General features: G+C 34.3%; 1 protein-coding gene and 1 pseudogene across 1 annotated transcript; both read left to right on the forward strand.

Moving 5' to 3' along the window:
* LOC104783937 (putative F-box protein At2g19630) lies at positions 5,112-6,221 on the forward strand. Its single transcript, XM_010509033.1, has one exon. The coding sequence runs from the start codon at positions 5,112-5,114 to the stop codon at positions 6,219-6,221; it is 1,110 nt and encodes a 369-aa protein (XP_010507335.1).
* LOC104783938 lies at positions 12,110-15,352 on the forward strand (annotated as a pseudogene).

The following is a 17,553-nucleotide window of genomic DNA, read 5'->3' on the forward strand; positions in this document are numbered from 1 at the left end:
TTGTGTATTGATTACTGGGGGTTGAACTGGGTCACTGTGAAGAACAAGTACCCTCTTCCTAGGATTGATGAGTTGTTGGATCAGTTGAGAGGTGCTACTTGGTTTTCCAAGGTAGATCTGGCGTCAGGTTATCATCAGATACCGATAGATGAGGCAGATGTGAGGAAGACTGCACTTAGGACGAGGTATAGGCATTATGAGTTTGTGGTGATGTCATTCGGGTTGATTAATGCACCAGCAGCGTTTATGATATTGATGAATAGTGTGTTTCAGGAGTTTCTGGATGTATCTGTCATCATTTTTATCGACGATATCCTGGTTTATTCTAAGAGTCATGAGGAGCATGTAGTGCATTTGAGGGCAGTTATGGAGAAGTTGCGGGAGCAGAAGTTGTTTGCTAAGTTGAGCAAGTGCAGTTGGCACAGGAGAAGGATTTGGNCAGAATGGCTCCAGCAGAGATGGCAGAGCTGAAGAAGCAGCTAGAGGATTTGTTGAGTAAGGGATTCATCCATCCTAGTGTATCACCGTGGGGAGCACCATTGCTGTTTGTCAAGAAGAAGGATGGGAGTTTCCGGTTGTGTATTGATTACTGGGGGTTGAACTGGGTCACTGTGAAGAACAAGTACCCTCTTCCTAGGATTGATGAGTTGTTGGATCAGTTGAGAGGTGCTACTTGGTTTTCCAAGGTAGATCTGGCGTCAGGTTATCATCAGATACCGATAGATGAGGCAGATGTGAGGAAGACTGCACTTAGGACGAGGTATAGGCATTATGAGTTTGTGGTGATGTCATTCGGGTTGATTAATGCACCAGCAGCGTTTATGATATTGATGAATAGTGTGTTTCAGGAGTTTCTGGATGTATCTGTCATCATTTTTATCGACGATATCCTGGTTTATTCTAAGAGTCATGAGGAGCATGTAGTGCATTTGAGGGCAGTTATGGAGAAGTTGCGGGAGCAGAAGTTGTTTGCTAAGTTGAGCAAGTGCAGTTGGCACAGGAGAAGGATTTGGGGCTTGTGAATGCCTCAAAGGATGTTGATTCAGAGTATCAGGTTTCGGCTAATGGTACTATTCTGGTGCATGGGCGGATCTGTGTGCCCAAAGATGAGGAGTTGAGGCAGGAGATTCTGAGAGAGGCTCATGCTAGCATGTTCTCTATTCATCCGGGAGAGACTAAGATGTACCGAGATCTCAAGAGGTACTATCACTGGGTCGGGATGAAGAAGGACGTGGCTAGTTGGGTTGCGAGGTACGATGTGTGTCAGCTAGTGAAGGCTGAGCATCAGGTACCAGGTGGTTTGCTGAAGAGTCTTCCCATTCTAGAGTGGAAGTGGGACATGATTACTATGAACATCGTGGTTGGGTTGCCAGTGTCCAGGACGTTTGATGCTATTTGGGTCATTGTGGACCGGTTGACTAATTCGGCACATTAAGAAGACTGATGGAGCAGCGGTCTTGGCTAAGAAGTATGTGAAGGAGATAGTCAGGTTGCATGGGGTGCCAGCGAGCATTGTGTCTGATTGGGATTCCAAGTTCACTTCAGTGTTCTGGAGGGCATTTCAGGCAGAGATGGGCACTAAGGTGCATATGAGTACAGCTTATCATCCCCAAACAGATGGACAGTCAGAGAGGACGATCCAGACGTTGGAGGATTTGCTGAAGATGTGTGTTTTGGATTGGAGTGGCCATTGGGCAGATCATTTGAGCTTGGTAGAGTTTGCTTACAACAACAATTATCAGGCAAGTATTATAATTGGCTCCCTATGAGGATTTGTATGGGAGGTCGTGTCGTACACCGTTATGCTGGACTCAGGTGGGGAAGAGGAGCATTTACGGGGCAGATTTTGTTCAGGAGACCTCAGAGAAGATTCGAGTTCTCTCTGACTGTCCATCTGTCTGGGGATGCTGGACTCAAGTGTCGGTCGACACCAGCAAATTGGGAATCGATCGACACTTGGCTGGTGTCGGTCAACACCTCCCTTCCAGCGAGACATGTTTGATTTCGTAGTTTGTATGTTTTGTTTGTTGTTTGTTTGGAACATTGGAATCACTTTTGCTTGTGTGTATAGCCCAGTAGATGGGAGGATTGCCTCACTGAGTGTTTATCAGATACTTACGCATCTCAATATGTGTTTGTGGTGTAGGTAAAGGCAAAGTGTGATCGTGGAATCAAGGTGATGAAGAGGAGGATGTTCTAGGGACTCAATTGTATGTTGTCTGGTGTTGCTAGGTTGCTAGAGTTGAGTCTTTAGAAACATTGTTAGGTTGCCGGTTTCATGTTTCCTGATGTTTAATTATTGGATTGTTGTTATGGTTTAAGATTGGTTATTTATTTATTGGATATTGGTATTTGTTATTCTGCTGTTGGTTGTGATTGTGGTTAGGTGGCTAGTGGGTATGAGACCAATAGTTGTAGATTATTATTTATTTAAAAAAAAACACGGGTCGAGTCGTTTCAACAACTGTTTGAGATTTTTAAAAAGAACAAATAAAACCAATTTTTTTTACAAAAAAGTACAACAAAAAGTCACAATTGTTGTTCTCATTTATTCAGATTGTTATGATTATTTATAAATATTAAAATATTTTTTTAAACGGAAAGTTAAGATAAATGACACACCTGTAAATTCAATATTAAGTTGTATAAAATTTCTCTATTGCTATAATCATTTCTAAAATTTTAGTCAGATTATCGAATATATTCAATTATCTAGACTCAACATAAAATGGAAAATTTGTTTCAACGAACTTGTTAATTAGTGACGAAGAGACAAATATAAAGAGAGTTAAAAAAGTATGACTATTTAAACAGACACACCTATTAGAACCAGAAGTTGTGATGAAAAAATATAAATAAAATATAGTGAAAATACATAACTCTACAATGAACAGATACAACCATTTGAATTAACAAAAACAAATAAAAATATTTTTTATGAAAAGGTACTACTAATTAAATTTTCTACAGATTTTTTGAAAAAATATTCAAAAAGTACGATTGAAAAAACACAACTTTTGGTGGCATTTATTCGGATTGCTATTATATATAGGTACTTTCATTAATTATTTTATATATAAAACTAATTAAAAGTTATAAATTAGATTCATCATTCCAAAAATCTTTTGTTAAATCAAGAATTGGAGAAATTTCTTACTTTTAAAAGAATAAATGCTAGAGAATAATTTAGAGAGCTGTAAAAACCGTTGAAATTGAAATTTTATATTATTTTGTGTCATTGCAAAAAAAAACAGTTCAAAAAGACAAATATATAGATTTCAAAAGATACGAATATTCGAATAGACACAACTCTACAATGAACAGTTGCAACTTTACAAAAAGACCGTTACAATGAACAATTGCAACTTTGTGTAAAACACACAATTTAAAATTTCTACAGATTTTTTTGGAAAATTATCCAAAAAGTACGATTGAAAAAACACAACTTTTGGTGGCATTTATTCTAGATAGATTCATCATTCCAAAAATCTTTTGTTAAACCTATAATTAGAGAAATTTCTTGATTTTTAAAAGAATGAATGCCGGAAAATAATTTAGAAAAATGAATAAACAGTTGAGATTGAAATTTTAATTGATTTTGTGTCATGGCAAAAAAAAATAAAAACAGTTCAAACAGACAAATATATATAGATTTCAAAAGATGCGAATGTTCCAATCAACACAACTTTACAGTGAACAGTTGTAACTTTTCATAAATAACTGTTTTAATGATCTATCACGACTTTTCAGAAAATATCCAAAAGGTACGATTGAAAAAACACAACTGTTGCCCGCATTTATTCGGTTTCTTATTATTATATAGATTGAAAAAATACAACTGTTGCTCGCATTTATTCGGTTTGTTATTATTATATAGATTAAAATGCAATGGTATTTTTTGTAATATGTCACATTATAGTAGGGTTAAACTTTAACAACATTGCTTAAATAAGTATATATATAAAGATAAAAAATGCACAAAGTACCATCACACCAGGGATCGAATCCTGCTCCTTACGAATGTAGGGATTAGGCTAATGGATCGGCTTGTTGTGGCCCAATGGTTGAAAAAAAAAAAAAAAAGATAAAAAAATGCAAAGAGGAAGGATACCCAAATATTAAATTAAATCTAAGCCATGAATTTTTATTTCCATCAAGTAATCAATATAGTATATTCTTAATGAATTGATTGTTTTAAACAAATATTAGTTGGATTAATTTAATTTACAATAATTGTCACTATAATTTTATTTTGATTTAGTAATTAACTTATATGATCATTTATGTTAGTCAATATACCAATTACTCTGAACCTAAATTCTTCCTTAAATCATTAAAAAAAAATCTTATTCCTTTTTTATCTTGGATATCTTTCCACATTATTTCAGTTTCTTGCCTACTATTTTTTTTTCTTTTTTTAAACAATTTATCTCCTCAAGAGTTAGAGGCTTAGAGAGTCGGTGTGGAGTGTCTGAATCTCAATGGGTTTAACCATATCCCGACGAAGTAAAACACCATCTTTTTTCTCGCCTATCCCAAATGATCTCTTGCTTGAGATAGTCTCTAGATTGTCAGTGGAAGACTTAGCGAGGTGCCGTTGCGTGTCGAAGCAATGGGCTTCAGTTCTCAGACGTCGCCTAACCAACTCCTCGACTAGTCCTCANCTAATGGATCGGCTTGTTGTGGCCCAATGGTTGACAAAAAAAAAAAAAAGATAAAAAAATGCAAAGAGGAAGGATACCCAAATATTAAATTAAATCTAAGCCATGAATTTTTATTTCCATCAAGTAATCAATATAGTATATTCTTAATGAATTGATTGTTTTAAACAAATATTAGTTGGATTAATTTAATTTACAATAATTGTCACTATAATTTTATTTTGATTTAGTAATTAACTTATATGATCATTTATGTTAGTCAATATACCAATTACTCTGAACCTAAATTCTTCCTTAAATCATTAAAAAAAAATCTTATTCCTTTTTTATCTTGGATATCTTTCCACATTATTTCAGTTTCTTGCCTACTATTTTTTTTTCTTTTTTTAAACAATTTATCTCCTCAAGAGTTAGAGGCTTAGAGAGTCGGTGTGGAGTGTCTGAATCTCAATGGGTTTAACCATATCCCGACGAAGTAAAACACCATCTTTTTTCTCGCCTATCCCAAATGATCTCTTGCTTGAGATAGTCTCTAGATTGTCAGTGGAAGACTTAGCGAGGTGCCGTTGCGTGTCGAAGCAATGGGCTTCAGTTCTCAGACGTCGCCTAACCAACTCCTCGACTAGTCCTCATCTCTTGTTCACCTTCCATCTCAACGATAAGTGGGTCTTCTTCTCGGCACCCCAGCCTCAAAATCCAGACCAGAACTCGTCTCTTTTAACAGCCGAATATCACATGTGTTTCCCCACCAAAGACTGTTCCTTTGGCATTTGTCCACCTGTCCGCGGGCTGATATGTAATAGAGATAGGGGTTTCATGGTATGTAACCCTAGCATAGGAGAGTACAAAACCTTACCCAATCCAACATGGATGAAGGCTGAAATGAGAACCCTTTTTGGGTTTGATCCAGTCGCAAAACAATACAAGGTATTGTGCGTGCACGTATGTAGAAACCCCTCTATTCAGAAAGCTAAGGTTCTAACATTAGGTACAGGTATACTGTCATGGAGAAAGATTACATGTTCCCGACCTCATAATCCTATAGGGCGTTTTGGGATTTGCATAAGTGGAGTTTTGTATTATGAAGCTCTTAGGAGAAGTAGGTTTCAAAATTTCATGATAGTTTGCTTTGTCTTGAGCTCTGAGAAGTTCGAGTTTATTAGTCCACCACCTACGAAGGAACTATGGCATATGCATCTGATCAATTACAAGGGTAAATTAGGTGCGCTTGATCCGATGCTAGTTTTTGGTACAACTGAGAGTATTGAGTTGTGGGTTTTAGATGATGCCGATGAAGGGAGATGGTCGAGGCATATCTACATATTCCCGCCTATTTGGAAGAATTTAGTTGCGACAGAGGCCATATTTCGTGTTGACGGGATGACTCTTAATGGTGAAATTGTGTTGTCTTCATATAGTCCTTCCGATCCTTTCTACGTTTTCATCTACAATGTGGAGAGGAATACAGTCACAAAATTTACAATCCAAGGGTTTGGATCTCGTAAGGGTTCAGGGATTTCCACCTTTATAGACCATATAGAGAATCTGAACCCTATGTAACTGATTAAGAACTTCATAAGACTTCACAAATACCGTCCTTATCTCTTCATGGAGTTGTCGATTATATTGTTCAGTTTTATTTTGTTTTATTTTGTTGTTGTTTTTTTTTTTGGGTTTTTGTCGACATTGATTGCAGGGGTATTGGATGATTAATTATTTTATGTTTAGTTTGGTATGGTTAAGACAGTCACTCCTTTTGACTTTTCTTGTTATATCATCATAACATTTTTTTTATTAATTTACAAATGATGACAATCGATCAATTTTAACTACATGTAACACATACGATGAACATCTATACGAAAGACATGTAATTCTCTTCGCAACCCTTAAAATCTCTCTAAACAAACACACACAATACTTTGTTGAGCCATCTCGTTTGGTCTGGTGTGAACAAACATTCTCCTTACCCGTTTTGACCCTTTTCCACCCTCTCTTTAGAAAATTCTAATTTGTAAAATTCGATTAGATAAGACCAAACTGTCTTATATTCCATTATATTTACGAAAATCCTTTTTTCTTTACATAATTTAGTTATTTACTTGACAATATTTAATACTATCTTGACAGTTGACACACATGCATTAAAATCTTATACATATTAGGTTTATTGAAATCCATACTTTTAATTAATAAATGTACTTTGTTTTCGTTCGTCACATGAGTACTTAATCCAAAGTTTTTGGATATGACAGGAGTATTTTGTTTTTCATCTTTAGAGTTGATATGACAAGATTTATCATCCATACTATGTACACATATTTAACTTTAATTTATTAATAGTACCTTCAAACACTTACTTACACATCTTAAAATCCTATTAGACATTATTTCAATGTCTGGCCTGTATATACAACTAATGGAAGAGTACGTACTAGAGCCTAAACCGGTACCGTGTTTCTCAATGGGGTTAACCTTCTCATAATCTTCCTTGACGGAGATACCAAATGATCTTGTCTTTCAGATTCTCTCGAGAGTGCCTGCCAAATCCATGGCCAGATTCCGTTGCGTGTCGAAGCAATTAATGGGCTTCAGTCCTCAGCCTTCCATAAATCTACCTCACCAACTCTTCGGCTCGTCCACGTCATCTGTTTACCTTACATGTTGACGGTAGGAGGCTCTTCTTCACATCAACTCATCCTTTAAATCTAGACGAGAACTCGTCTACATCTTTAATTGTCGATCGTCACATGTGTTTCCCATGCTTCTTTGAGTTTTTTGAGGTTTGTCCTCCTGTCTGTGGATTGCTATGTAACAGGGATACAAATCTGATGATATGTAACCCTAGCACAGGAAAGTACATAACCTTACCCTTTACGACGAGCAATGAGAGCACCGAAATGAAGAAAACATTTTGGGTATGATCGATTGAAATACAACATAAAGTGTTGTGTGTATCAGCAGATGCTCGGAAGCATCAAGTTCTGAAATTAGAAAATGGAGGAAGATTATTACGGAGAATAGTTGAATGTTCCATTTCTCATGATCCTCATTCCTCAATGTGTTGGGATATGCATCAATGGGCTTTTATTTTATAAAGCTATGGGACATCGGTCAATTATAGTATGTTTTGAGGTTTGGTCTGAAAATTTCAAGTTTATTAGTATTGATAATTAGAAACTAGAAAAAAAAAGAAACAACCGTGAGTATAACCAATCATCTGTCTCATTTGCGGGTCATTTTGGTATCGTTGACAAAATCCATCAAGCACTCTTGAGATAATGTTTTTTTAGCTATCTCGATAAATTGAATCTCCTTTAGGTCATCAACTAGGAGGTGATCTGGTCTCTTTCCGATTCGGATTAATGGGTCAGGTATATTCAGACTCTGATATCAAAGTAGATACTCGAAAGATTTGGCGAAAACTCTTTATTATGTGTTATTAATCTCAAGGATTTGATACAATATATATAAATATATTTAACCTGATTAGAATAGGAGATTTCTAGATAAACGTGAATAAGTAAATATTCTAAGGAGGAGGGTGTATTCAACTTAATTAACATTTTAAGTGATTTGTGTAAAATTTACAAATCTTATGTTATTTTATTATAAATTTTAAAAATTCTATTAAAATCTGTTGTTATTGAACTAATTATTTCAAAATCTAATTTAAAATCTACTTTATTCAAAACAGTTTGTGAATTTGGATTTTAATGCTTTTAGGGATTCTGAAAGATTTGAGAGAATTTGTTTAGTTAAAAATACAGAAATTCAATTCTCATGGTTTTAGGTGGGATTTGAAATTTTTTTTACAAGAAATCATATCAACTTCTATAAAATCTATCAAATTTCCAAATTTTCTAAATCTCACAAAATCTTCCAAAATCATGGTTTCAATACACCCCTCTAAATCTCTATATTCTAAGTGATTTTAGTTTTCATAAGATTTTAAATGATTGTGATGATTTTAGGGAAGTTTATATGATTTATTGGTAAAAAATTTCAAATCCCATATAATACATCGAGATTTGGATTTCTGTATTTTGAATAACAGTGAATTTTAAAATAGTTTTTAAATCATCAATTCAAGAACATTGGATTTTAAAATAGATTTTTAAATCATCGTTTCAATAACAGTGGATTTTAATAGAATTTTTAAAACTCATGACTGAATAACATATGATTTGTAAATTTTATTTAAATCATTTAAAGTTTCAAGTTTCAAGTTGAATATAAAGTTGAATTTTACTTTATTCAAGTTTCAAGTTTAATAAAGTTTCAAGTTGAATCATTTAAAGATTCACACATCTAACAAAAATCTAAGTTTTGCTTCCAAATTTAGCAAATTCCTAATATTTCAAAAATAGCATTATGTTCCAAAATAAACTTTCAAATTTTAAACCGTAAACTCTAAACATTAAGTCATGTTCTCTAAAAACTATCATGTTCTCTAAAAACTATATCCTAAATATAAATGAAATGATTGAACCCGGATTCCCAATCTTCACACAGGATCCACACGATCTCTCCGGAACCCCATAATTCCGACAAGACAACCGGCATAGAAATCGCTTCTTACAAGAACTCCCACAAGTACACCAAACCCCACAACATCTAGTTACTGTGTCGCACAACCAACTATCCCTAGCGACCGAGTAAAAAGAGAGGTGGACTGGAATCAAAATATTTGATTACTTCGAGCCACTTACAACACTTCCCCACAAATACTTCAATTCACTATTAACTCATCTAGTGTGGAACGACACCTCCACCTGGTGTCGAACATCATTCATCACACTACTTGCGAACCAACACACATAGTGTCGATCGACACTCTCCTAGTGTCGGTTGACACCAACGCCCATGGCATCCCTTGCGTCGATCTTCCCTCATCCAAACCTAACTCCGGCTGTCCTTCTAGGACCCAAACACACAACAACATGCTGGTGTTGACCAAAACCACCTTGGTATTGCTCTACACCCTAACCTTACCACAAAATCGTCTATGCCATACCACAATAAAAACACTTAATTAAATCACAACCAACTGTTCATTCCACAAATACACTGTTGGATATGGATCTTATAGTACCACGAAGCTCCCCACCAAATTTCAGCCAAATCGGACTTTGTTTCATCATCGAAACATTGTTCCAAAGTAGCCATCTCAAACCAGTCCGCGCAGTCCATCTGCAAGTGTTGGTGTCGACCGACGAACGACATCAACCCAGAAATTATGATCCGAGCCTCCCTTCAAACTCCTTCTCGTTGCAAAACTCTAATCTTTCACAGTCATCTATTTCCTAATCGATTAAACATCAACCACACGACTTACCTGATAACAGTCATAAGAAAGCCTCCTTGACTCTCGTAATCCATCACCAAGTAATCACATCCTTCCCCACACACATATAGATGATGGATCTCCCTTCTCCTTCTCCTAATCCTCCTCAAGGGTCAAGGCTCCCTTTGCTCTTAGGATCAAACTCATAATCTCCATCTCTTTTTCTCTTTCTCTCTTAGAAGCGACAAATACACATCCCTCCAGAAAATAGACTACTCGTGCCTTTTAAAAAAAGACTTATGGTTTCCAAACCAAACCAAGCTAAAGCAATCGATTTTGAAACAAACCGAACAACCACCAATTTAGTGGTGTCGACCGACACTCTCCTTAACTTGGATTCGGAATGTTACAATAAAATTGTCAATCCACACAACAACAAAAATAATAAAAATAAATTAAAATATTATATTTGCGTTAATTAATGCTATTTTAAAATTTTTAAAGTGTGTGTTAGTATTGTCTTTGATATAAATATATGGTAATGGGTTGACCATTTTTAGTTGTGTTTTAACATCACTCTATTTGAAAGTTACAATGGTCAGCAGTCTTTTGTTCAAAAAAAAAAGATTGTCAGCAGTCTCATCACTGCAAATGCAAATGTAAAAATGGATCGTTTGGCACGTCATTTGCGTACATCTCCACACAATATTATGTATGTTTGAACAATATTTCTTCTAGTTGAATTGTTTGAACTAATCTATTGTTAAAAAAAATAAATAAAAAGTCACATCACTGCTGTGACGTGACCTTATCTAGGACACCATAATAATGTTTCCCAAAATGACATTTTAAAATACTACGAATTAATTAAAATACTGTTGATAGTGATATAGTAATATATATATTCAGCCGGCCAATATGAAAGAAATTATTATTTGTCGCTGCCATTATAGCCTAGTTTTAATGGATTGGTTTGATGAACAATTGAATTGCACATACAATATATAAATAATTGATTTTCCTCTTCTAGTAACCGAAGACAATCTGTTGAGGGGCCGGCGGATATACATTTGTCACAGAGTGATTAAGCTAATCGAATACCATATTGGGTAAAGTGTTCGCTACAATTCTTTAATTTTTTTGGTTTCTTTTGTTTTTTTTGTTTTTTTGTTTTTTCTCATTTTTGCATATAATTTTCATTTTTTAAAGAAAAGACTAATTCATATGAATAAATTGAAAGAGAAATTGTTTATAGACAAAATATTATGTGGAGATATATATTCTTGATGTCCCAAAAATCCGTATTTATATTTATATTTATAAAACAAAAGATAAAAAAAAAAATATTTCCCATCAATCTTGATATTGTGGAGGTATGACAAAAATATCGGCCAGTTAAAATTAGAAGACATCATCTTCACCAAATCTAATCAATATGTAAAAAAAACCATATGTACATCATACACTGAATAGTACAAATGAACATTCTACTTTAAAATACAAAGAGAAAAAGACTACGATGGAAATTAGTGTCTTTCATGACTGATATCGGTTCTTGAAACAGCATACAAAACCATCAAGCACCTGAAAAAGAGTCACTAACTTTTCAAAATTCATTTAAGAAGCACCGATAATCTGAATTAACAGTGGGAGTAGAGCTGCACCCACAACTTTCATTTAAAATATGTATAAATAATAATATGCAGTTAAATATATTTAGAAACCAAATAAAATAAATATACTAAAGGTGACATTTTTTTTATTTTGACCTGTTGCCATTTGTTTGATATTTTTATTATGTAAATTTAATATTATTAATAATAAAGCAAATGTGCCCCATTTAAATAGTTTTTTAAGATCCACCACTATGGCACTCGTCTATTATAAAATTTCCAATGGAGATATTAGCGAACCCATGATATCACAATTTCTCGTTGCTTTAAACATTTAGTGGCGCCCGTTTCAAATTTTCAATTCAACTTAATTCATTATAGGCTTAAGCGTCTCAATCAATAACTAATTATTACACGTCCAAAATAATACACCATTAAAGAAACAAAATAAAGATAAAGGTCAGATCGCTGAAAAAAAGAGACCTAAAAAGATGAGAAGCTAATCCAATGATCTCCTACTCCCGCAATATGTATTTATAAGAAACCTTGAAGAGTAAATTATAAGTACACTTTGAAATTAGAAAAAAAAAATAAAAAAAAAAAAGAAGAGTTAAGCATGCAAGAGCCGCTGATAAATACTGAAGAAACTGATCGGCCATTAGCCGATTTTCCGGTGAATATATGGGAAGATCACTTGGTCACTTTTTCTCTTTTGGACCCGGTACGTACCCAATATTTGAAGTCACATTTGATTAAATAATATATACTCTAATGAATATACTCTAAATTATATATGTCTTCTCTTGTGCCATTGATGATGTATATGATATATATAGGATAGGGAGAGAAACGAAGAGAAGCTGAGTTCACTAAAGGAAACCGTAAGAGAATTGTTGATGGCTTCGAAAGAAGAGCCGATAGAGAACATCAAATTCATTGATGCTCTTTGTCGCCTTGGTGTCTCCTACCACTTCGAAGGAGAACTATTTTCGCAGTTAGAGACGATGTTTAGTTGCCATGGTTTTTTGCAGATGATGATAAGAGACAATGAGTTGGATTTATACACCGTATCTCTTGTCTTCCAAGTTCTTAGACAGTTTGGATATAAAGTAGCTGCCGGTAAGTCGAAAATTCAGAATGAATATATTTATAGAACTATTTTTATTTTTGTCAACAATATAGAACTACTGATCACTCCATTATATGAAGGGATATGAGTTATTAAAAGTAGCATATCTTATTTTATCTTTTACAATGAAAACATTAAATTTTTTTAATTAATATTATTAAGAAAAAGTTATGTAGGAATTTGGCTAATGGATCGGCCATTTGTGGCCCAATGATTGACAAAAAAAAAAGTCATGTAAGAGAAATATTGCTACTGATAAATATATATATATATATATCTTAAAAGTACATTAATATATTAATAGTTATAAACCAAAATCTGATCAGTATCTATAATTAAATCATGACCTCGACTTGATCATACTTATTGATCCAGCCAATGGTATTTTTGCTTAATTACAGAAAATGACTAATATAAAAAATATGCATAATTATAGCCGATTATTGTTTTTCTTCTTTAATTTTTTCACCTCTTTAGATCATATTAATTAATAGTGTGAAAGAACAAGTTAAATATACTTTACTACTTTATATGCATAATGATTTGTGAATCGACCAAATTATTGTTAAACTTCATTATTAACTAAAATTTATATGTATAAGATGTGTTTAACAAGTTCAAGAATAAGGATGGAAAGTTCAAGGAGCACCTAGCTGAGGATGCAATAGGTCTTTTATGCCTTTATGAAGCAGCACACTGGAGCACACATGGTGAAGACATTCTCGATGAAGCTCTTGCCTTCTCTAGGTCGCATTTGGAAGGACTGACTTATCAATCTAGTCCACACATGTCCATCCGCATTAAAAATGCCCTGAAACATACATACCCTAGGGGTATCTCAAGGATAGAGACACGCCAATTTATCTCATACTACGAAAAAGAAGATCTGCACAATCAAACCTTGCTAGAATTTGCTAAGATAGATTTCAATCTTCTGCAAATGATGCATCGTGAAGAGCTTGGCCAAGTCTTCAGGTACAATTTGAGCTACCAAGATATATTATGTATTTTTAAAATTCTTTCATGGTGAGAAACCTTAATGATGGTTGAATCTTTTTTTTTTTTAAGGTGGTACAAAAATCTAGAGCTCGACTTGAAACTACCATATGCAAGGAACCGGACGGTCGAAAGCTACTCGTGGGCTGTTGGAGCATACTTAGAGCCCCGCTATTCTCAAGCAAGGATTTATTTGGCCATTGTTGTTATCTTATTGACGCTAGTTGATGATACATATGATGCCTATGGCACCATTGAGGAACTCGAACCATTTACAAATGCACTGATAACGTGGAATCCTAGCGGCATGGAAGGGCTCCCAGAGAACATGAAGTATCTACATCAAGTTGTGTTAGATTTTTATGGAAAACTTGAGGATGAGATGGAAAGGGAAGGAAGGTCGGGATGCGGCTTTTTCGCCAAACAATCGGTATAACTAGATACTTATATATACAAGTACATCAAAGTTCAAAAGCATATAACAAATTATTAAGTCTTCGTTCAGATGATTGTAACGGCTAAAGCCTATCTTCAAGAGGCAAAATGGTTGAGCCAAGACTATGTGGCAACATTCAAGGAGTACAAAGAGAACGGAGTTTATTCGTCGAGCTACTTAGCTCTGTTATCAGGATCCTTTCTAGGAATGGTGGATGAAGGCACACTTGATGTGTTTGAGTGGTTAAGCACTTTCCCACCTCTTCTTGTGAATTCTGCACTAATAGGCCGTCTCTGTGGTGACATTGCTAGTTGCGAAGTATAAATATTAACTCACCTTTTTTTGTTAATGTCAATAAAACTAGTCCACTTTGACCTACCTGATCCAAAATCCCGAAGATATAAATAACCTCTCAAATATATGTACTGAATATAGTGTTAAAAAGAAAATCAAATAAATAAATTAAGTATACTATATCATAAGTGTAAGAATCTTTCCTGTTTTGGCATAAAAAATGTGAAACACATATCATAACTATGATATGGTCCTAATCCCAAACACATATCATAAAAAAACGTTTCTGGTTGATTTTCTAGACCCTAGTGATTCAATTTGATTGAATCTTGGTATGACTAGCTAGCCCAAAATAATTGGGCTGCGCCCGACATGAAACATTTGTTGGAAATGGCACCTCAAGAATCCATTGTCTCACAAGGTTGGTGTAAAATATAATATTTAATCTGGTGATCTATCTCATACAGTTTGAGCATAAGAGAGCACGTGGGAACTTCTATTGATTGTTACATGAAGCAATATGGTATTTCATGGGAGAAAGCCGAAGAAGAGGTCAAAATCATGGCATTGGATTCATGGAAGGATTTTAATCAAGAAATGATGAAGAGAGATCACTCTTTTCCTTACCCTGTCGTCATGCGATTTCTAAACCTGTCGAGGGTCGTCGAGGTTTTCTACAAAGACACTGACATTTTCACATATCCTGAGTTGATGAAACATCACGTGGTTTCTTTATTCCTTAACAAATTATCTATTTGAATCAGAACTATACGACTGTGCAAGTTGTTTTGTTTTGTTTGTAGTTTCCTGGTTTCATGTTGTGTGGAAATAAGCGGCTTTAATTCTTCTGTCGCATTAATTTATCACTTTGTGTTTTGTGTGTTTCAAAACCTCAACTATGTATTGTAGAAACGTTTCTTTCAATAATAAGCTTGGTTTGATTTTCATTGTTTGAATTTATTGGGTAGTCATATTTGACCACCGTGAAAATCAATATGTAAGTGGAATTTATGAACACAAACGTTGTCTGTATATTTTTTTGGGTTTCTAGAACATTTCGTACTTGAACTATTCTTAAATTTGATACTATAAATATTGGTGTGTTTTTCATGACTTTTCTCTGTCTAATAATGTTGTGTGTAAAATAATCAAGTCTTCTTCGTCTTTGTTTTTCCCCCTTTTTCCTTTTCTTTCCCAATGTACAAAACAAGTGGTTTCTAGCTACCTTTTCGGGTTTTAAGTTGTACCAATGAAAATAATTGGCTGCCTTTGGTCTTCACATGATCACATAGAGTTGGTGCGATTTAACTCCTAAGCTAGATGAGAAGATCATCATTTTAATCTATCTTTTGTACAATTTCTTTAGTAATACACTTTATTTACGTTTGATTCCTTTTATATATAACTAAAAAAGAATGTGTACTTATAAGTTCAAAGATAGAAGTTCTTTGCCCGAAAAAAAAAATAAACGTCAAAGATCGAAATTCCATTATTTCGTTCACGTTTAACGTTTTTCTGCTATTTTTGAAAAACTACTAAAATTTTATGAGAACGCCTGTGATAATAAATTGTAGTGGGTGGTGATGCTAGCTAGGGACTCGACGTCTAGGGTTGGTACTGCGGCTGCTAAAGTCCAGTTGTTGGATCAGTGGGTCACTCTTTACGTTACATCACATGGAGTTTTCCTTGATGTGTCCCTATTTTCACAAAAATAATCAGAGATTTTTTCCACAAGCGAATTGGCCAAAATGGAGACAATTCATGTGCGTTGAATCGCGTATTTCAGATGGATTAGACAGATAATCTTTTGATGTCATGTGAGGATCTTTAGTCGCTATACATGTACGTAATCTCGTTTAATAATTTGTATTTTATTTTCAACAACGATTATTGCCTCAGCCCTGTCAGCAGAAAACGACATCGTTCGTATTCGATGTTGTATTCTTTAATTCTATGAAACAAAAATATTATTAATTAGCTATACATATGGAGTTTCCGTAGTCATGACTGGCCCATGAGCCTAAGCGGAAATCACAAAAAAATTAACTTTTCTTCTCGGTTATATTACTCACGTACCCACAAATAGGTACACACTCGAATCGGACATGAATCAGTTTTCTGATTTTCAACAACGCAACATTTATACTAATGAAATAGTTCTTGGACCGGTGGAATGTAAACCTCTACAAAAGAGTGGCATCTCTGTGTTTGTAGCAATTGGTTCTAATCGCAACGAAGATATACAGACCTAAAACTTTTCGGAACGAGAGTAACTTGAACAAAATACATATATTTTAGAGTGGAGTGTGGACTTATTTGATACATGTATATATGCAATTTAACAAATCGTGATAATATCTCATATATATGATAGCTTAAATTTTTCTAGTCAAATATACATATTTCAAAATATTACATTCATAATCTCATATTCTCATGCATCATCTAAATATATATCAGGAGGAACTTCAGAAAAGGAAGAGGGAACCGTTTAGGAGTGTAGGTGAAGAACGTGGCAGACACGAGGTGTTGTTTTTTTTTTTTTTTTTCTTGTGTGTTTAGGTTTTAGCGTATGACGACCAAGAGATTTCCAAAGGTCGTTGAGGAGTTATTTCATCTTCTTAAAGTTATCTTTAATACTTTTAGTTTTTCTTTTTACATTGGGACAGTAAATTAAATACGTATTGATCAGGTTAAAAAGAAAAGTAGTAAAGTTAATTTATTTTCGATTTATTTCATGTTTTTTACCCATTTATACATATATCATAGAATAAACACCTGATATATTACATATTGTTGACAAGAGAAAAACAAAAAAGTGCCTTCATTTTGTGTTCGCAAGAAAAGCCTTCATTTGAGAAAAGAAAGCCTCCAGATTTGACCTTCATTTCCTATAAAAGGATTTTTAAGATACCGACCTTTACTCATCTTCTCCTCAATCGTATAGCTTTACTTCTCTTTGTTTAAAAAATGAAGTTCTCTTCATCTTCTACAACTTCGTACACTTGGACACTCTTAATCACATTGGGATGTCTTATGCTTCGTGCGTCCTTGTCCGATGCTCAACTTACTCCTACCTTTTACGACACTTCATGTCCTAACGTCACCAACATCGTTAGAGATACTATAGTAAACGA

This window comes from Camelina sativa, chromosome 4 (genome assembly GCF_000633955.1).
Source record: "Camelina sativa cultivar DH55 chromosome 4, Cs, whole genome shotgun sequence".
Classification (NCBI taxonomy): Eukaryota; Viridiplantae; Streptophyta; class Magnoliopsida; order Brassicales; family Brassicaceae; genus Camelina; species Camelina sativa.